The 21,952-nt window shown below is 46.0% G+C and overlaps 1 protein-coding gene across 5 annotated transcripts in view; it reads left to right on the forward strand.

The window, feature by feature from the left end:
• Positions 1-3,440: 3,440 nt before the first annotated feature.
• STRIP2 (striatin interacting protein 2) overlaps positions 3,441-21,952 on the forward strand; it is a 47,134-nt gene continuing 28,622 nt past the window's right edge. The window contains exons 1-13 of one of the 5 annotated variants that reach the window (XM_052638540.1): positions 3,441-3,596; positions 8,538-8,607; positions 11,962-12,036; positions 13,087-13,221; positions 14,526-14,646; positions 15,611-15,679; positions 15,877-15,983; positions 16,667-16,794; positions 17,683-17,886; positions 19,115-19,350; positions 19,603-19,668; positions 20,346-20,409; positions 21,202-21,273. In XM_052638540.1, the coding sequence (XP_052494500.1) occupies positions 3,468-3,596; positions 8,538-8,607; positions 11,962-12,036; positions 13,087-13,221; positions 14,526-14,646; positions 15,611-15,679; positions 15,877-15,983; positions 16,667-16,794; positions 17,683-17,886; positions 19,115-19,350; positions 19,603-19,668; positions 20,346-20,409; positions 21,202-21,273 (1,476 nt within the window). In that variant the 5' untranslated portion in view covers positions 3,441-3,467. Of the gene's footprint in view, positions 3,597-8,537; positions 8,608-11,961; positions 12,037-13,086; positions 13,222-14,525; positions 14,647-15,610; positions 15,680-15,871; positions 15,984-16,666; positions 16,795-17,682; positions 17,887-19,114; positions 19,351-19,602; positions 19,669-20,345; positions 20,410-21,201; positions 21,274-21,952 lie in introns of all 5 variants that reach the window. The other 4 variants (XM_052638539.1, XM_052638541.1, XM_052638542.1 and 1 more) reach the window with 4 other exon arrangements.

The raw sequence follows: 21,952 nt of genomic DNA on the forward strand, positions 1-21,952 counted from the left end.
GCCTAAAGATTTAATGACCTGATTTCATTTTTAAGATACTGCTTAAAGAACCAGCAGACATTCAGACACCTAGTTGGTATAAATACCAATTCCTTATCTCAGTCTAGGGCCCTACAGCCTCAATTGCATTACAGCCACATGTGTTCTTGATGGAGCAAGGAGGGTATTCTATCCTTTTCCTACTATTTTATCCTGACTGCCCAATATCTTCAAAGCTAGGTATTTTAAGATTTCCTGCAATCTTATTTTTAAGCTTTTTCACTGCTGAGTGTTATCTATTTAATCACAAATCTGATCTCTGGATTAAAGTGGAGTGCTTATGGGGGAAATGGGCATGTTTGGTCTTTGTAACTCTACCTGTTTATACCTCTTTCTAGCCCTCCGCCAGCAGCCTCACAATACCTCAGTTTTGGGACAGGGAAAGTGGTAATGTAGTTTTAAAAATAACTTAGCACAGGAGCCATCTCTGCAAGATGTACACCAGCCCCTAATTAGCTCCAAGGTATATTTATGGGCACCTCTGTGATCAGTGATGTTGATGGCTACCACTCTTTTGTTGACAAATAAGCTAAAAGAAATAGAGTGTGTGCCAATTCCATGGCCTACAGTTTCAGTTTTAAGTTAATCTGTGGTTCCTTGTTACTTCTTCCAGTAGTTGTTTCCAGATATCTTCCTCCTTATAATAAGCTCTAAAAGTCTGGACCTCTAATGATCAGATAGATGTCTGATCTTCACTGTCTCCCATTCGACTGCAGTGTGGAAAAGATACTGGAGTGAGGTCTCTCCCCATGTTGATTCTTTGTAATCTCCATAGCACCGCTTTTTAAAACCCCATCTCCCAAAGTGAAGCCAGATGGAGCTCTAGGCTCAGCAAATGGCTTTACAGAGAGGCCAGAGGGGACCTGACTGCTGTCCTCAATTCTACTCCCAGTTGAAGATGACTCTGCTCCCTTCGCCCTCAAGATAGGTTGGAAAAGGAACAAAGACTCCAAAGGGGCCACTCCTGTCTGCCATCACTGTTGGGGATCCTGCTGATTGACTAGACTCCAAAGAATATGAAGTTCTGGGCTTATCAATCCTAGAGCTCTGACTGCTTAGGAGGAGAGGTACAGGGAAGAGGGAAGGTAGAAAAATTAATTCTTTCATTAAGAAGCCCCAATGGGCTGTGCTGTGGCAGGCCTACCACACTGAAGCAGTGATGAGCTAGGCGTGGGTTGTGAATTTTAAAGCAGAGTATGAATCTTTAAGAGCTTAACAAAATTTTACCCTGGAAAAAAAAAATTCCAAAATCAAGTAGTTTAGGCCTTGAGCCAGAGACTTTCTTGGAAATTCATATCAATTCAATTCTGTTTAAACCAGTGTCTCAACCACAGATTTTGCCCCTTAGGGGACATCTTGCAGTATCTGGAGACATTTTTGGTTGTCACAAGTAGGGGGAGGATTCTGCTGGCATCTTGTGAAGAGAGGCTAGGGATTGTGCTAAGCATTCTACAACGCACAGGACAGCTCCCCACAAGACATTGTTCAGTCGACAGTACAGAGGAAAGCCTGTGTTAAACACAGAAACAAGCAAACATGGATGAACAAAAGCTACTCTCAAAGAGCCTATATCCAGGTTGAGGTGGGTGGGAGGTGGGGAGAGGAAAGGAAAATTATGAGTGGGAAGAGTAAAGAGATATTGGAGACCAGGGAGAGAAAGGAACTCAGAAAGCTCCAAGGAGTGCTCTCTCTCAACTCTGCCTGGATCTGTCACTTACTAATTAGCAGAAGAAAGTGTGAAGAAGAGAAATGATCGAAGAAGGGGGATAATTCCTTTTGGCCCCTTACTTTGGGGATATAGTAGAAAATATGAGGATTGTGGATCCAGCCAGACTTGACTGACACTAGCACAGCCTGAGTGGGTTGAGGGTTAAAAGATAGACTCTCTGGAAGAGGAGGTGATGACTAAATAGAATTTTAAAGGAAAAAGTTAGCCAAGAGAAGAGCAGAGTTTCCGCCAGTGAGAGACACTGAAACAAGATAGAATATGATACCTTGGGAACTGCATTGTGCTTAGTCTCTCAGTCGTGTCCAACTCGTGACCCCATGGACTATAGCCCACCAGGCTCCTGTGTCCATGGGGATTCTCCAGGCAAGAATACTGGAGTGGGTTGCCATGCCCTCCAGGGCATCTTCCCAACCCAAGGATCAAACCCAGGTCTCCTGCATTGCAGGTGGATTCTTTACCATCTGAGCCACCAGGGAAGCCTGAGAATACTGGAGTGGGTAGCCTATCCCTTCTCCACGGGATCTTCCTGACCCAGGGATTGAACCAGGGTCTCCTGCATTGCAGGTGGATTCTTTACAAGCTCAGTTTGCAGCTGAGCTTGCGAGCTGCAAGCAAGGAGTAATTAAGTCTCTGAGAGTCCTTGTTTCTTTATCAGTAGTATTGGATTAATGAAAACCTGTCAGAGAGGTATGATAGATCTGCAGAGTCAAGTGCAATGTCCGGAACATAGTGGCAGTTCAACAACCCCCCTCCTCCAATTCCACCTATTCCCCTCTGGCTGCTCATTTGGGGCTTCTATCACCATCCCAGATTGCATACATATTTACAATTAGATGCTTTTTAGGTAAATTCTAAAGTGGGCAAACCACACAGCCTCATCTGCCCCAGGTAACAGCCCTTAGAAGGATCCTAGAATGAAGGAAAGGACTGGGGAACAGGTTAGGGTAGGGGCTTGCTCTCCAATCAACATTTACTCCCTAGCTCACACCCGGAGAAAGATACTCGCCTTCAGCTGAGAAAGGCAGATGGCCAGGAACAACTCGGTAAGGCACCAGAAATTTCAGTAAAGTGAAAACTCCCAACCCCATCCCTCAACCCCCAATCTCCCAGTCAAGCCCTCACTCCAAGTGGAATGAGTTTGCCTGAGAGAGAGTCCCTGGTTTCCTGCAGTATCCTTGACCAGCCATTGGTGCCATCCCTCCCCTTAGACTGAAGCGGGATTTGGGACGTATTCAGGAACCAGGATTTAGGGGGGCAGAGGTCTGTCATACTGGGGAAACTGACACTGCAGTGAAGCAGGAGGCGGAGACTACAGCTCCCCGAAAAGATACCTATTTGGGAGTGGGTGGGGGCTGAGGGACACCAAGTGAGAAGTAGAGCTAATCTGCTAAAGCTCAAGGCCCAGGATTTGGGAGGTGGAGCTGGGAACAGACACAGGAGTGTCAGGCTTACCAGTAACGCCGCAGGACTGAGGAAAAAAGGTGAGGGGGAGAAAAATCCCTTGAATGAGCCCCCCACCACCTCCAAGTCCCGCTCGGCGAGGTGTAACAGCCAATCGCGCTGTGGGGCGGGGCTGCGGATGACGGTCGCAGCCAATCGTTGTGGAGGGGCGGGGCCGGGCTTCCAGCGCGCGGCGGCGGCGGGGTCGCCCGGGGCAGAGAGCGCAGAGAGGCAAAGGGGGACTGCTGACTGGAGCGGCATGGAGGACCCCGCGGCGCCCGGGGCTGGGAGCCCGCCAACTAATGGCAACGGCAACGGCGGCGGGAAAGGGAAGCCGGCGGCGCCTAAGGGCCGGGAAGCATTCAGAAGCCAACGGCGGGAGTCGGAGGTGAGGAGCCCGGAGGGCTTTCAGTTAGGGCCGGGAGACACTCGGGGCGGGAAGCGGTGGCTGAGGTGCTTCGGCCGCGTCCCCCTCCGCCGTCCGGAGCCCCCGGCGCGCCCTGAGCCGCTTCTCAAAGCAGGCACCTGCGGGGCCAACCGCAGCCTGAATGAACTCCCGGCTTTGCAGCCCCTGACCCTCTCCGTCCGTCTCCTGCTGCGGGTCGGGGGCTTCCCGGCCCTCTAGCCTCCCCTTTGGGTTCGCGAAGATAGAGCGTGATATCCAGTGTCCCAGATACTTTCAGATATTTATCTCGCTTCATCGCTGTAGCCCCCTGAAGTGGGAATTCGTCAGGCTGGTTTGTAGCGGAGGAAACAGGCGCGGAGTGGTGAAGGGACTGGCCTGAGGGGTGGGAGGCCCGATCCCCGCCGCAGTGAAGAGGGGCCGGCGTCCAGGCGGAGGGGCGCCGCCCTCCCACTCCGAGGCTCCCCGCGCCGATCAGAGGAGCCGTGGGACTTCGGCCCTTCCCGTTAACCCCGTGTGCTGGCTGGCCCTGGAGGGAGCGCTTTCCATGGGATCAGGACCCCTCCCCCGTAAGGGTTATAATGAGACAGGAGTCAGGCGGGCCAGTTCCAGAGCGAGTGGGTGGACCTACCCCAGGATACAGACCCACAGATAGGAGTGTAAATGTTCTCTGTTCTTAAATCCTAACTAGGAGGATGAAAGGAGTGAATTAACATCACCTCTCCAACCCCCTTCATCCAGCCAGTTTGCATCAAGTAGCCAAGAGTAGAACTGGATCTGAGCCGGGAATCAGAACAGACCGCAAGATGTCAGACGTGAAAGGGTCTGTAGAGATCACCTGGTTTCAGCCCTGCTCTTACAGAAGTGGGAGACAGTAGTAGCTTGCCCAAGATCATACATCCGGCACAGTGGCCAGGAGTACCAGGCTTTGGGGTCAGTCAGACCAGGTTTTTGAGGTTTTGAATCCCAGCCCTGCCATCTACTCTCCACTTGACTTCTGTCAATTTGCCAACCTCTGAGCTCCAGTTTCCCCGTCTGTAAAATGAGGTTAATACTACCTACCTCTGAAGGTTGTGATAAAGTCAAAATGAGATAAATTGATGTGAAATGTTTAATTAGTGCAGGCGCAGTGCATGTAGTGGGTTAGCACATAGTAGCCCTTAGTGCTATGTTTCCATCATCAAGGGACAGAACTGGTACTAGAAGCCAGGTCTTAGGCATCCCAGTCCACGGTTTACCATTTGAATTATATTTCAGTTCCAACGGGATTTCACAAATGCTTTCTATTTCGATACTGACAAGCATCCATTTTTTAGGAGAGAGAAGTGGAATTGGTAGAAAGACTGGCCTGAAGTGACACTACCTTACAGAGGCAGAGCTCAGCCATCCTGCCATACTAGATCAAGGTTTTATGCATCGTGTCGTCTCCCTCCCTGCCTCAGTATGAATCTGGTCTTTAGGGCACCCTGTGCCTCCTTCCCCTACAGAGACGTTATTCTTGTTCAAATGGCTTTTTGGAGGTGAGGTGAAGCATGGGGAGGTGAGTCTTTTATTCACAATTATTGAGTCCTCTCCATATGCTCAGCACCATTTTAGGTGCTAGGGGTACAGCAGTATACAAGACAAAGTCTTTGCCCTTTGGAGCTAACATTTCTTGTGGAGGTAGAGAGACAGACAATGTGGGAGTGAGTAAAACAATTTCAGAATGATGTGTTCTGTGGTGAATTAAAACTCCTCTTGTACCAGGAGGCCCTTCCCTACTGATCAAGTCTCCCTTCCGGAAAAGGCTCTGATGGTCCTTTACTCTTGCCGGGGAATTCCGTTTCCAGAGCCTCAGCTTTCCACCTGCACCGCTGTTTGCCTCCTGATTGTCTGCAGGTGCACTTTTCATGTGGCGGTCAATAACTGTAGTGATCCTCTCCCTCCTAGCTCTTGCCTGCCCAAAGGCTGGCTGGAAATATGAGCTTTCCTTCACCTCTCGCTGCAGCAGGAGAGCCGCACTTACCTGTCAGTATATCCCCTGTCGCTACAAAGCCTGGGTACCACACTCTGCTTGACTCTCAGAAAGATGACCATCTGCTTTTCCTTCCTTCCCTCCTTTCGCATATCTGTGGAAGACAGTTTTGGGGGAGATGATTTTCTTTCCTCTCTAGAGCTTTAAGAATTACCTGAAGAGAATTACTGTTGGCACAAGAGAGCCTCGTACATCACTGTGTTTATAGGGGCACCGTTGACCTACCCTTTCCCAGTGGCTTAGTGTATAGATATCCTAACCTTAAAAGGAAGCTAGAGAATGATTGTTTGCTTCATAAAAAGATTCTTAACCTAACCAGAGGATTCACTTCAGGCCTTTTACAACCAGATTCCTTGGTTTAATTGGGTCCCAAAGACCTTGACAAAGTTTAACTGATTTGTAGCAAAATGAGGAAAATTCAAGACACTGAAGTAAGTTTTCCATAAAATGTAATTCAGTACATTAAATTTAAAGATGTGTGTAATTTAAAATGATGTTTTTCCAAATATAGGGAGTAATCTGTGAGTTGAGACCAATTTTTTTTTTAGGAAATAGATAAATAGGAAATAGTAGTGTATCACAGATAGTAGTGGTAAATATTTTGTTAATCTTTTGTTCCGGTTTTGTGTGTGTTGAGACATGATGTAAAATTTACTTATGCTTTGACTTACAGTCAAAAAAGCTTGAAAAACACTGCTTTTAATGACTCATGCTGATATTTTGACCTTTCCATTTGGGGGGTATTAAACAGTTTTTAAAAAAATACATATGTGTATTTTAAGAGATTTTTTAAAGTTTCTGCTTAGCAAAATAAAACATCAAAATCTTATGTCATTCCCCACTGTCTACCATTTTTTTTCTTATTGGTCTCTATAATACAGAAGTTTGGAACTCTTTGCTATAGCAGATTTAAACACAAATCGCCTAGTTGGAAGTGTAAGTTGACAAAGTGGTTTTGGAAAACAACTTGACATGTACAAAGAATCATACAAATATTAAGATGGTGTGATGCATTAATTCCCTTTATAAGAATCTATCCTTAGAGAAGATCATAAATATGAAAAAATGTATACATGTATTACAGCCACATGTAAAGAAAAAATAAAAACAAATGTTCAACAATAGAGAATTGATTAAGTAAGCCAGTAGAAATTTGTGCACTAAACTGCTTATTATTTATTTTTAATTCTTTTTGATTTTTAGCCATGCCATGTGGCTTGCAGGATCTCAGTTCCCGGACCAGGAATTGAACCTGGATGATGACAATGAAAGTGCTGAATCCTAACCACTAGGCTATCAGGGAACTCCTCACTTTGCTGTTTAAAGGGAAAATTATAATAATATGAGAAAAATGCCTTTATAATATTAAAATTGTAAGCAGAATAAGTAAAATTCTAAGTAGAGTAACCATCTATATAGTGCTACCAAGTGCTGGCTGGTGTGCTAAATGCTTTTCCTGTATTAAGTCATTTTAGTTCTTACAATGACACTATGAATTATCCTTGTTTTACAGATGAGAAAACTGAATGTCATTTTCCAACAATTGCCTGATACCAATTCAGTTCTGACAGTACCTGTAGTTAGCACAGAGCCCACAAGTTAAGGGTCAGATGCTAGCCACAGTTGGATCCCCAAACTACCTGCACTTTTGCTTGGCCAACTACAAATTCAGGGGTCACCGTGACTGTCCCTCTCGGGTTGCTAAAGCAGCTCACAGAACTCAGAAAAGTGCTGTGTTTATGCCTCCAATTGTATTATAAAGGGTACAACTCAGGAACAACATAATGAAGAGAGGCATAGGACAAGGTGTGGTGGAGTGGTACGGAATTTCCATGCCCTCTCTGGTGCGTTACCCTCCTAGCACACTGGTGTGCCCAAACCTCATTGTTTCAGGGGTTTTATATGGAGTTTGGTTACCTAGCCCTGGTTAGTTAAGCCATTGGCCACTTGATGAAACTCAGTCTCCAGTCTTTTCCCCTCTTTGGAGCCCCTTTTTTGAAACTCTCACTGCGAGTCACCTCATTAGTATAAACTCAGGTATGGTTGACAGGGATGAATAATAGACACTCCCATCACTCAGAAAATTCCAAAGGTTTTAGGAGCTCTGTACCAGGGAGTAGGGTGAGGGGGCAAAGACCAAGGATATCTTTTATACCACACTGAGGCACAAAGAACTTAAGTAACTTGTTCAAGATCACATAATGTATAACAGAGTATGTGACAAGAGGTGAAATTCAACATTTTAAAAATTCATGTTTGTTAATATATTGGTAGGCAATACCCTGAAATGTTTAAAGAGATTAGGAGGGAGGATTATATTAAAAATACTTTTAAAATGGGATTATAGATTTATACATACGTCATAGACAATCTAGCCTTTAATACAGTTTGAAGTAGAAATGCTACCTTATTTGAGAATCCTAAAACTGCAGAATATTGGAGCTGAAGTACCTCTTTTTATAGATGAGGAACTGCGATCCATAGAATGATCTCAAAATCATACAATGGGTTAATGACAGAGAGCTGAAGTCAGAATCCAGTTTACCTCTTCGGTTTTCATCCGTCTTGTCTTTCTAGAGATCAGCTAGATGTTCTTCAGTTCTGTGTTTATATAGATCAGATACGGCACAGATTGTAGCTTTCATATTTGTTCATGATCCTGGGCCTTTGCCCAGAGTTTCTGATTCTGTATAGGAATCTTCAGCCCAACCCTGCACTGAGCTTCTAGCTTTGGCTTGAGGTGGTGGGGGGCGGGGGGTGGTATTTCCTGGCTGAAAGGCCCAGATGGAACTCTGCTAGTTGTCTTCTTGATCTAACCTTGACCTCCAAGAGAGGAAGATGATGAAATGAGGGTATAAGCTCCTTTTGGTCAACCCTTTTCCCAAGTTACCGCAAAGATTTCTCCATTACAGGGCTCTGTGGACTGCCCCACCCTGGAATTTGAGTATGGAGATGCAGATGGGCACGCAGCAGAGTTGTCAGGTAGGAGGTAGATGGGTCTCTGTAGAGTGGAGGGGTGGCCAGGAGGAGAGCAAAGATGCCTGTGACGTCCCCTGGCAGCTTGTCTATTCTCAGCAAGTGACTGTGGAACAAAGTCTGTTCTCCACATTCCCATTTCTCTCCAGCCTCCAGTGGTAAATCTCTCTTTGTTTGCTTTCACATTTCTTCCTGTGAATGCTTCTTGGCTGTGTATGGTATCCTCCAGTCTTCATTCTATCACTCTTTTCTGCTCACCCTTCTTTATTTTCTTTGGGTGCACTTTCAAATCTGTTTTCTCTCCACTGTCTCCACATTGCTCCTTTCTTTGTCTTCCTGTGTTCACCCCATCTTTGTGTGCCCCCTTCTTTCTGCCACCCTCTCCATTTCTTTCCCATTCCATCTTTTTGTCCTTTTCTACCTCCATCTCGCCCCCTTCCTCTAATACCTGCCTCTTACTAAGGTCTCAGCAATGTCTAAAGAAAATCTCTATAGACAACTGGCCAGCTGAGCAAGGCTGGACATATCACCTGTATCCATCACAGTGGAGTTCTGTTTCAATGTTTCTGAGCTGGAGTTAAGTGATCACATTCTTCTTTTAATGCTGGGCTGCTTCTCTCTGCCTGGATTTTCAGCTTAAGCTAAACATGATCTCCCTGCAGTAAGGGCCTCCATGTTACACGTGCTATACATGCCAGTTATTAATAAACAAGCTTTGGGTAGAAATGGTGTGAATGTTAAATACTCTGTCACATGGAAGTGACACTTTAAGACATGCTTTTTCAGAGAAAAGAGACACTTTCAAAAAGTTCTTGTGAATAAGAATAGGGAACAAATTTTGTGATGAGTGACAGAAATAGAGAGCTAAGTTTAATAACCAACAACATCAAAGGATTAGAATCCAGAATATGAATACACAGAGAAATCCAATAGAGACAATAGATAAATGGTCAAAGAATATGAATAGGAATTCACAGACTAGAAAACCATATGGTCAATAAATATATGAAAAGATATTCAGTTAATTATGTTAGGAAATAGGGAGAAGCAAAATGATGAGGTATTATTCAGCAATCATCAGGGACTTCCCTGGTGATTCCCTGCTGGTCCAGTGACTAAGACTCTGAGTTCCCAATGCAGGGGCCCAGGTTTACTCCCTGGTCAGGGAATTAGATCCCACATGCCACAACTAAGACTTGGCACAGCAAAAAAAAAAAAAAAAATCAGATGCAAAATTTAAAAGTCTGGGGATGGTGAAGGTGCAGAGAAGTGAGTACTTTTTATACATTTTATACATTGCTTGGCATGCAGGAACAGAGTATAAAATTGGAAAGCAGTTTTGGTCATATCTAGCAAAGTTGAATTCATACATATTATGACCCAACAACTCTGGTACACTGTAAAAGAAACTCTTGAGCCCAAGAAAACACTTACAAAGATGTTTATTGTCATCATTGGAAACAACTGAAAACAACTTAGGGGAATAGATAAACTGTAGTATATCAATATATTAGCTACTGTATAGTCATTAAAATAATTGATCTGTATTAGTATGCTTCAATGTCAATAAATATGAGAAATATGTTGAGGGGTAGAAGAAACAGTGACAAAATAATTTATACATGCATCCAGAAAACTGCTTAAATACCTAATGCTGATTCATGTTGATATATGGCAAAAACCATCACAATATTGTAAAGTAATTATCCTCTAACTTAAAGCATTGTTATGAGAGTAAACAACTAGAAACAAGGGGGGAAAAACTGCTTAAACACACAAGTCTAAAGATGTTTTTAGACGTCTGCTTGCACACTTGATTGAGAACCGTGTCAGTTAAATGAATGGATCTGTTCATCACACTGCTTTTCATGTAAAATCTTGAAAAACTTAATAAAAAATGCTCCTAAGGAAAAATAAAAACACTCCTAAGGAAAAATAAAAACACTCCTAAGGAAAAATAATTCATACAATATGATACCACTTGGGTAAAAGCTTTTAAAAAAGAATAATATCATGTGTTGTTGACAGGCATGTACACATATACTAAAAGTATAAAAATAGGCATGTGAAGCATACACACCAGTTTCATCATAGTGGTTATCTCTAGAGAGGGAAATAAGACCAGGGAGGAAGAAGGGGCTTTAGATGTCTGAAACAGATATGACAAGTTTCAACACTTTTTTAATCTGAAGAGATAAACACAGTGTCTTTTATGCATTCTATATTTACCTGTACAGTATGAAAGTTCATGATCTAAAATTTAAAAATAAGACAAAAGCAAAGGTCAGCACCTAAGAGCCTTTCTCCCTTTTTTGAGTTGGTTTGTGCCCTACTCTTAAAAAATATAAATCTACACTACTCACTAATGACTGAAGAATTTCACAATCAGAGCTGAGATTTGCTTCTGGTCACTCTAGGACTCTGGAACTCAGAATGCAAAAGCCCTGGCTCCCAGACAAGGTATTTCTTGACCAGTAAGACAGCCGGCTAGAACATAAGTGAATGTCTCTTGCTTTGTGAATTATCTGTGACCTAGTTAAATTTCCAGCCAGCCTCTTAGGGAACAGTTTTGAGGAAGCATCTCTTGACCTAATGACTACTTCTTCATCCTCTGTAAGACAAGAGTACTGATGAAGTATTCTGATGTGAGCATGTATAGGTGTGAAAGGGTGTTTTTTTTTTCTCAAAAGCTCTCTGTATTTTGTATTGAGAGGCTATTGCCAGCAAAGATTTTCACTAGATTTTCCTGGGCACAGGCGGCCCTTTGACAATCAAAGCTGCTTGTACATGGTTTGATGCTGTTTCTGCCCAGGTGGCAGTGGGCGGGAATGTAAACTTCTATACCTTTCGAGGAAACTCCACAGGGAGAGAATGAACTGGCTCCAACCCCAAAGAGCCCTCTAATATTTACATCCTCTCCAGCCCTCACCCTGGCTCCTTGAATGGCACAAGGATCTGGCATCTAAATTTCAGGAGTTGTATTGTCCGCTTTTTCCCTAGAGACAAGATAGTTCCAGTCTAGCTTGACAAGCAGAAAAGGATGCAGCCCTAAGAAACAGGAATGATGACATTAAACCTTCTCTGTCCCAGCCCTCCTCCTGGCCCTCAACAAATGTCGAAGGCTGCCTTCTCTGCCGTAGCAGCCAGCTGGCAGGAGGAGGACAGGTTTGATGCTTTAATCACCCAGGGACACAAGTGGCTATTTTTAACCTCCGAAAAGGAGGAAGTTGGCTCTGGATTGAATTGGACACAGGAACGTGTTGGAAGCTTTAGCTCTTTCATGCCACTGTCTCCATCCCAGGCCCCTTCTGTGAAGATCTGCTAAATGTTTATGATTCTGTCCTCTCTTTCCTGCCACAGAATTGTACAGCTACACTGAAAACCCAGAATTTACCACTAACAGGAGGTGCTTTGAAGAGGATTTCAAGACCCAAGGTGATCCCAGATCCTTATTCATTGAGATCTGCTTTTTCTGTGATATCCCAGGCTGATCTAGAAAAAGCCTAAAATAAAGTATGATCCTTTCTCCTCTCCACAGCCACGTAATTTCTCTATTCCTTCTTGCATATGGGTTTTCTGTATCAAGTAGAGAAGTCACAGAGTGGAAGCAAGAGAAGCCTGATCTGGGGCCTTTCCTGATGTCAAAGGAGTGAGGAGATGTTGCTGGACTGCTGTCCTGTTACCTAGTAACCCTGTGCCCGGCCTGGCCTTTGGCCTTAGTGTTCAACCCATCTCCACTCTGCCTCACTCCCGATACCATCAGAAGTAACAATTTCATGTGCCCACACTGTGACCCACTCAGACTAGTAACCCTGTGCCCAGCCTGGCCTTTGACCTTAGTGTTCAACCCATCTCCACTCTGCCTCACTCCCGATACCATCAGAAGTAACAATTTCATGTGCCCACACTGTGACCCACTCAGACCTCCATTTCCTTACTTGGTCAGTGTCAATTCAGTGTTCAGCTCAGCACATGTGTGGTGAGTATCCAATTTGTGCCAGAGATGCAGGAGGCAAGGGTAGAGGTAAATTTACAGTATCTTCAAAGAAATTATAGTTAGATAGCCGAGGGGAAATGTGTACGTCATGAAACTAGCTGAGGCCAAGAGGAAAATGAGTAGTGTCATTAGAGAAGTAAAAAGTATCATGGGCAAAGCTTCTGGCTGGAGCATTAGTGGAAAAGAGGTGATTTTGTACTGAACTTGTAACGATGTATAGGAATTGGATACGTAGGGAGACAGAGGGAAGTCCTGAGGAAAGACAGATAGAGGGGGTGTGGAGGAAGACGAGGCTATAGAGTGGGTTCAGGCAAGAACATGTGGTTTCTTACTTTTCCCATTCCTTATTCTTTGTCAGCTCAGTAAAGCTTTTGAAGAGAAGAATTTATTGGTGGGGGCTGGCATCAGAGGTGCATACATTCTCAGAAGCCTTTCCAAGAAGGGGAGGCAACAGCTGACACTGCATCTCTATGTCCTTCTGTCCCCAGTGCAGGGTGAGGAGTGGCTGGAGTTGGAGGAAGATGCCCAGAAGGCCTATGTGATGGGACTCCTAGACCGGCTGGAGGTGGTCAGTAGGGAACGGAGACTGAAGGTGGCCCGAGCTGTTCTCTACCTGGCCCAAGGTGAGCAGCCACCTTTGCCAACTTGAGAGGGGTGGAGACTGGGGAGAGAGATGGTGTTGTCAGGGCTAGGATGACGCAAGTCATGCTGGGAAAGCTAGGTCCCTGCCTTTCGAGGACAATCGTGTCGTGTAGTAGGAGTAGCCTTGTACTTACGTGAAGGGGAGATAGTGGTAGATCCTGCTCTGGATCCCTTGGAATCAACCTTTATCTTTCCAGGAGTGCCAGGATTTCTTACAGGGTTCTTTTTTCCTTAACCTGGGCTATAATTGTTTATAGAGAGGGTCACTGTGGCCAGAGCTGACAGTGTACCACCACTAGCTGAGCTTTCTTCAGGTGTGGCCTGGCTCTGACAGGGGATGCAAGGGGGGATGCCACCAATTTACATTGTTTCTCACTGGCGTTTACATGGTCCAAGCCAACACAACATCAGGAGGGGATGCTGTGAGTGATTGGTCACTGAGATGATCAGAGCTCGGTGAGATTAACTGATAAAAGCGTCCCAGAAGGCACCTGTGAGCCAGGTGCTGGAAAGAGAAATGAAATAGCTTAGCTGAAGTGGTAAAAGAAAGCCCTGAGATCATAAATAACAGGGCTGTTGGCAGAACCAACTAGTTAGAAGCTTAAAAAAAAAAACTAAAAAAAAAAATCATAAATGGAGAGGAAAGAAAGGTATCTGGCGAAGGAAAAACTGTAGCAAACAAGGCAGTGCCCAGCCCTATCTCTTGGGTCTGGTGTCTTGGCCAAGTTCCAGCTGCCAGTCCCTTCATCTTTTTGCCTGAGGGCTTTCTATGCAGCCCACAGAAGTACTGGGGGACTCATGTGCTCCCCTTATACGGTGCATTCCTTAGCACCTGCTAGGAGTTAGTGGGTGAACTGCCTCAGCCCTCTTGAGTGGGATGATTCCAAGTTGTTTGTTTTATACTGTTCTCCAGAGCTTCTCCTCACTTGGAATTGAGTTCTTGGCTGCCTTCTCTTCCCTATGTCACTTCCCCACTTCTCTACTGATAACTCCTGGGATCAACTCCCAAATAAACTACTTGCACTTGAATCCTTGTCTCTGGACTTCCTTCTCATGGAACTCACTTAAGACTGCCCACCTATGAGCACATTGGACCTCACCCTGCAGACTGCTTCTCCTCTCACCTGCCTCATTCTGGGAAGTTCTGGGCAGCTCCTGCCCTACCTTTGTCCACCTAGTTGTTGGGTAGAGTGATAGAAGATAGTCTTAAGATCATGGGGCAAGGTGGAAAGAACCAGGATAACCCCCTCCCCCTCAACCTCTGTGGCCCTGTCTGGTCCTTTAGGCACTTTTGGGGAATGTGACTCAGAGGTCGATGTGCTCCACTGGTCCAGGTACAACTGCTTCCTGCTCTATCAGATGGGGACCTTCTCAGCCTTCCTGGAGCTACTCCACATGGAAATCGAGTGAGAAGCCTTCGGGGAGGGCTGGCCACCCCCTTCCTTGAAGGTTGCCTCATGTCCTCAGCTGGTTCCCTCACTGTAGAGCCTTTTTTCACATTTCAGTCCAGAGCCCACTGACAATTCCCCTCCACCAGCCCTGCCTTCTGATAGTCTGTCCTCCTCCCTGAGGTTGGGCTCAGCAGCAGCTTCTACCCCATGTACAGCTTCAGTGCTGGGCTTCAGGGGCCTGTCCTGTGTTGCTTTTTCATTCAGATCCCTCAGCTCAGCCTCCCTCTGGAATCCATGAAGAAAACTGTTCTCCCTGAGAACATGACACAGAGGGATGGGACCAGTTCCCATGGCTGTGCCCAGTTCTTTCCCCCATGGTTATAGCTTCAAAGGTGGCCTTATCTACTGCTCCCACTCTAGTGACCCCCTCATGTTGACTCCCTGGTGGCTCAGACAGTTAAAAAAAATCCACCTACAATGCAGGAGACCCAGGTTAGATCCTTGGGTCAGGAAGATCCCCTGAAAAAGAAATGGCAACCCACTCCAGTATTCTTGCCTGGGAAATCTCATGGACAGAGGAGTCTGGGGTCGCAGACCAGTCCATTGGGTCGCAAAGAGTCAGACATGACTGAGCCACTAAGACTTCATATTGTCTCACCCTATCACTCAGATGTTTTAGATGGTGTTAATTCTGTTTATTATTCTCCAAGCATTGTTTTGTGTGTAGCACAGTGCTAGACACGGTGGGGATTTTAAGACAAGTGAATATCATAGACCCTACCCTTTCTTGTCTTCACTGTAGATAAGGATTTGCTGAGATAGCAGGAAGAATTCTATGGGCTCCTCTACCTTAAACCAGTTTCTTTAGCTACATGGACAGGGAATGGCAGGTACTCATGTTTGTGCATGTGGTAAGAGTGGAATACGGGGAGTAAAGAGGCCTAATGAGTTCCTGTTTTCTCCCTCGTCCCTGTGGCAGCAACAGCCAGGCCTGTAGTAGTGCTCTTCGGAAGCCAGCCATCTCCATTGCTGACAGCACAGAACTCAGGTGAGTAGGGCTGCCCACGGGATTGAAACAGGGGATCATTAGCAATGAGTAACCTTTGCCCAGATTTCAGATGCTCCCAGACTGCTAGAAGTTCCTAATTCCGCTGGACTGGGCCCCCACAGAAACCACGCCTGTGGTCTCAGACCACAGATTGGTAACTGCCATGGGAACCTCTTGTGACCCTTCTGTAACCTCAGGGTGCTGCTGAATGTCCTGTACCTAATGGTGGAAAATATCCGCCTGGAGCGAGAGACAGACTCCTGTGGGTGGAGGACAGCCCGGGAGACCTTCCGCACCGAATTGAGTAAGAAGTGGCACGCAAGGAGCCTAGGGTGGACGGGAAGCATAGCATCTGCTCAAGAGGGACAGACAAGTTTTCTTTTGTCGTCATCTTCTTATAAGAATTAACATCCCCTCTTTCAGGACAGAGATTCTATGTGGCAGGCATGATGGCCTGGCTTGAATGCCCCTCTGTCTGTGAGCTAGGCCCACTCATATATCTTATCTGCATTTTGGTTTTCTTTATTCCTATAAGTGGGAAATCATCCTTCTCCCCTTCCATCACAAATCCCACATGAAAAAATGAGGTGCCTTACCTTGAAAATATAAGTTGGTGTTGCCCTCAGTCAGGGATGAGATATGAAGGCCTTTGAGATTTTTAAAAATACATTTGTTGATGTGGGAAAGTGAATTGTGACCTACAAAATGTTTGAGTTCCTCAGCCAGAAAGTATCTTTATTACTGTTAACTTCTAGTTTGACATCCACCCCCAAACATCTTACCTCCATGACCTCTCTTATCCTGCCCTTGGTGGTGGGGGAGGGGTCCCCAAAGGGGCTCTCTAAGCCTCCTTCTAAGAACCAAGTCCTCAAATTCTTTGCAAGGAGGTGAGTGCCTTTCTCAGTGTGTCCAGAGGCAGAGTTACAGGAACTGGGTTTCAGCGGCTTCATCTTCATTTTCTCGCTTGCCTCTCTCCATACCTCCCAGGCTTCTCCACACACAATCAGGAGCCTTTTGCCCTTCTGCTTTTCTCTATGGTCACCAAGTTCTGCAGTGGCCTGGCTCCCCACTTCCCCATAAAGAAGGTCCTGCTTCTGCTCTGGAAAGTAGTCATGGTGAGTGGCTGATTCTCTCCCTCTCCTGTCTCATCAGATAGGCAGTGCCTTCTGCCACCACAGTTTTTTCTGGTCTGATTCCAGGAGGCTGGAGCTAGGCAGAATAACAGGGCAGCTGTTAGCCAGTGGACGGGCAATAGGGCTGTCCTGGAGAAATCAGAGGTTCTGTTTCGGGGCAGGTCACCTTTTTCTTTTGGACTGATGGGAGATGCCACTTTTCGAGGTAGGGTGTTATTGCACCTCTCCCTGACAGAACTAATGTTTCGTGGAAAGGACACTGGCTGAGAGGCGGGAGATCTGATCTCTGTTGATACTGAGGAACCTTGGGCGATGCTCTGTGTCTCGGTTTCTCTAGCTGTAAAATAGAGGGTTTAGTGCCTGCTCTCTGTCCAGATAGAGGATTTGCTTTCATAAAACAAAGTCCTTGTAAGTGTATGGTTGCAGTTTTCTTACTAATTGTTCAACCCGATTCTTCCTCTTTGGCTCCCACCCCACAGAACTGGCTGAACAACCTAGCCCCTAGGGCAGGCCTTGAGTGACTCTAGGGGTGTATAGTATCTAGATGTATTCCTTGAAAGGGGGTATATTTTCCTGTTTTTATCCCCCAGTGGAGGCCTTCAGTAGTCCCTTTCCTAATTTCTGGGGATGTTTCCAGCCCTGGGTCAGTAAATAGTACTTTATCCTGACCCCTCAGCTCTAAGGGATAGTGGCCACCTCTGAGACTGGGCCCAGTCACCACATTCTTTTTGCCTTCTGTTGTATTACTTCCTAATTAAGGAGGGGGTCTCGGGGACTGGAGGTTGTGACTCTTCTCTCCGTCCACACTTCCCTGACCTTGCCTTCTGACTTCTTCCTCTCTTCTCTGCCCCTTTCCTATTCAAATCTCAGTTTACCCTCGGTGGATTTGAGCATCTGCAGGCTCTCAAAGTACAGAAGCGGGCGGAACTGGGCCTGCCTCCACTGGCGGAGGACAGTATCCAGGTGGTGAAGAGCATGCGGGCTGCCTCCCCGCCCTCCTACACCCTTGACCTGGGGGAGTCTCAGCTGGCACCTCCACCCTCCAAACTGCGAGGCCGCCGTGGTTCTCGAAGGGTATGGACTAAAGCAGACACTGGTGTTGTGACACTGGCTGGCCAAAAGTCAAGATTCTAAGCAGCTCTGGATATGTTAGGAAAGAACAGCAAATGACTCTGCTGTCCTACCCCTGACCAGCCCTGTGACCAACCTGAAATCTTGGAGACTATACTTTGGCTTCTGTCCCCAAGCCCTGATGGGGTCCTGGCTGTCAAGATGTCACGCTGTGATATCACTTCATAGATCCACGTCTTACTAAGGATCATTGACCTAGACCTCAGTGCCTGGAGTTCCCTAGTGTGCCAAACAACAGTTGGGGTATAATCTTGGCCATAGGTACCTGGTAGAGGCACTTTGTCATTTTCTTCTCAGTAAGAAGTTTTACTCTGAGCCCGCCGTGCTCTTCTCTGGCCTTGAAACGAGAGGCTTACGTTTAAAAATGACTGGTTAGGGGTCTAGATAGTCTGCGTCCCTAGGAAGGTCACAGGTACAACTTGCGCTGAGACCTGACTATGCTCCCAAGAACTCGCCTGCCTGATATAACTGATGTCACCAACTACAGGTGACGGGTCCAGACAGTCACACTCAGTAATCTAGTCTACATTATCTGCAGTGTGATATTTTTTTAACCTTTATTTTTTGTTTGACAAAATAATGCTTACTCATTATAGAAAATTTAGAACAAATATAAAAATGTGAAAAGGGAGAGAAAAAAAAGTCACCTACAATCTTAACAACCAGAAGCAGTCACTGTTAACTTTTTGGCCTATTTCTGCCCGGTGTTTTTTGTCTTTCTGTGACAAGATTTAAAATTCCAAACTCGATTCCCTCTGCCTAGCAGCAAGCTCCCGTTCTCCTCTTCCTCAGTCAGCCAGCTGGTGTATGCTCACAGAAGGCAAATTAATTGAATGTTCACCTAAGTGGAGCATAATTAGGAAGGAAAGTGCAGGCAAAAAAAAAAGCATCAGTGTTTTCTGAAACCTAAGTGTGACTTTGGGATTATCTGTGCTCTGTCTCCCAGCCATAGATGTGGTTGCTTGAGAGAGCTGCTTGTCCTGGAATTGGGCCTGGTGGGGACAGTAGGGTTGAGATGGGAAGAAGAAGTTCTCACTAGGGGTGGGTTCTTACTCCATGTTCCCTGAAGTCAGCAGTCTGGGGGTAGTGGGTAGTCTCAGACAAGGATGCCCAGACTGAGATTTCTGGACACCTTCCCTCTCTCCTTCTACCCACCCTCCTCGCCCCCCAGCAACTCCTTACTAAGCAGGACAGCTTGGACATCTACAACGAAAGAGATCTCTTTAAGACTGAAGAACCAGCCACAGAGGAGGAAGAGGAATCTGCCAACGATGGAGAACGCACTTTGGATGGAGAGTTAGACCTGCTAGAGCAGGACCCTCTAGTACCCCCTCCACCCTCACAGGCACCCCTCTCTGCTGAGCGTGTGGCCTTTCCCAAGGGCCTACCCTGGACCCCAAAGGTCAGGTAGGCTTGATAACACCAGGACCCTGGGCTTTGGGGTTCCAGTCACTGGAGGCTGAGGGTGGAGTGGTCTGTGTATTCAAGGCTCAGTAAGCTGGGCTGTGAGTTAGAACTCCTGGGTGGGGAGTTCCCTTTATTGGCTTCCCTTGCTGTTCCAGTTTTCCATCTGGAGGGGTGGGAGCCCAGTAAGGTTCTCTCTCTCAAGGTTTGCTATTCTTCCCTTCTCTGGGATTTGTCTGTCCACCATCCTCTCAGACAGAAGGACATTGAGCACTTCTTGGAGATGAGTAGGAACAAGTTCATCGGATTCACTCTGGGGCAGTAAGTGACTGGATGGTCAGATTTGGCTATATAGAGGGGCTCTTGGGGGGCAGAGGAGTGGGTGGCTTGGAATGAGAGCTGTTGCCTAACCATGGTGATACAACCCAGAGCCTTGGGCAGCTCCCAGTGACTGCTTTGGGTTCTTGCCATCTAGTTTTTTCCTTCCAGTTTCCTAGAACTTTTATGTTCTCAGCCAGGTATAGGATATAGGATGTTGATCAAGTCATTTCCCTATGGGAATCAGTTTCCTCATCAGTGTTATGAGATGATCCCTACAGGCTCTTTTCCTAGAGAATTCTGTGAAGAAGCAACATGGTGGGAACAGATCCAGTCTTTCCCCATCTCCCTACCCTTGTGAATCCCCACCGGTCACTGCAAAACCTCAGAAGCTATTCTTCCTGCTGGTTTGCTGTCAAAAGTGTTGTTGGGCAACGTGCCCTTTAAATAGGAACCTACTCCCAGACAAAGTGAGTCCCCACTAGACTGTACAGAAATCCTAAGTTACAGAGGCTCTTCTCTGTACCGTTGTTCTTTTTGTGTCCTGAAGCAATGAGGGACCTGATAACTTGCAGAGAAAGATCCAGGCGACCAGATGGTGAAAGTGGCCTGGTCCGCATGACTCCAGGAGTATCGGTAGTTCTCTGTACTTCTGACCTTTATGTATCTTGTGTTCACAGGGATACAGATACTTTGGTTGGATTACCCAGGCCCATCCACGAGAGTGTGAAGACCCTCAAGCAGGTAAGCAGGTTGGGCTGTCAGTCTTCAGAGATAGGGACCCATCAATACAAACTGAATGACCCCCAGTAGGGTCCTGGGTCCTGGGTGGGGCTCTTCCACTAGCCATGTTCTAAACCTGTTATTCTGTATTTCCTCTGCAAGGGTTTTGGCCAAACAGATTTTAAAAAGTCAGGTCTCTACCTACCTATCCAGTGTCCTACATTTAGATGGATGAAAAAGTTATCCTTTCTTCTCTCATTGCTTTTCCCTCCTCCCACCCTACTCTCCCTCTTCCCACTTATCACTTCCTTTCCTCTCACTTCTCACTGCTTAGAGGCTCAGTAGCTTCCGCAGGCCCAGGATCAAGTAGCAGTCTGCTTTGTATCCAGAGAGTGTGTGAGGATGAGTAAGAGTAGTCTATTCCCTGCTTGAGCCCAGCCTCACCTTGTCGTCATCACTCCGTTCACACATGCACACATATACAGGCATCTGCAGCAGAGCTCTCAGAGCAGTGGCCCTAGACCTGGGCTTCATCTTTTCTTCTCCTTGCACTTTGGTTGAAGGTAGATGCTAAGGTATTTGCTGCCCATCCAATGTGGAAATATGAAATAAATGAAAATACTGTATTAAAGAACTTTGCTGATGTTCATAATGCAAAGGTGAGTAAGGCTCCTGCCTTCAAAGAGTGCATGGTTTATTTGAGGTGACAGACCCATAAATAGGGCACTTCCTCGTCATTGGGGAGGTTAAGCAAGAGGCTGGTACACATGTGATCAAGGCCCTCAGCCCCTTGCTGACATCTTGTGTTCCCAGCACAAGTACGTCTCCATCGCAGATGTTCAGATCAAGAATGAGGAGGAGCTGGAGAAGTGCCCCATGTCTTTGGTGAGTCCAGGGAAAGCCTGCACAGGGGGAAGTCTCTGCAGTGCTGTCAGAGAACTTGTATGCTTGCTGTGGGACTCTTACTGCACACTAGGCAAGCACAGTCTCTACTTTCACAATAAAGTTGGAGAAAAACAATAGTAATTAAGAAACAAAGATTTTCAGAGAATGGTAGATACAGTTAAGAAAATTGAAATAGAGTCACATACCATGTAGTAGACTACTTTAGCTTGGGCAGTCAGGGTATGTCAACCTCTGAGAAGTGACAGCTAACCAAGATCTAAGGTACAAGAAGGAGCTGGCCATAAGAACGTCAAGGCCAAAAGCATTCCAAGCAGAGAGAACAGCCTCATTAACAAGGTGAGAGCGAGCTGAGTGTTAGAAGTAGTGAATGAAGACTGTTATGGCTGGAGCACGGGAATGAGGGTTGTATGAGACGGAGTCAGAGGTGGCCTGGGGCCACTTTACACAGGACATTTAAGCAAAGATAGGGAGCTTGAAGTTGATTGACATGACAAAGGGAAGCCTTCGGAGATTTTAAATGGGAGTGACATGATCTGATTTATCTTTTTAAAAAAGCTTTGGCTACTTTGTAAAGGCTTGATGAGGAAAGAGTTGAAGCAGGGAGGCTGGGAAACTAAAAATGATCAAGATGAGAGATGATGGTGTTTTAGACCAAGGT

Source organism: Budorcas taxicolor, chromosome 4 (assembly GCF_023091745.1).
Source record: "Budorcas taxicolor isolate Tak-1 chromosome 4, Takin1.1, whole genome shotgun sequence".
In the NCBI taxonomy this organism is placed as follows: domain Eukaryota; kingdom Metazoa; phylum Chordata; class Mammalia; order Artiodactyla; family Bovidae; genus Budorcas; species Budorcas taxicolor.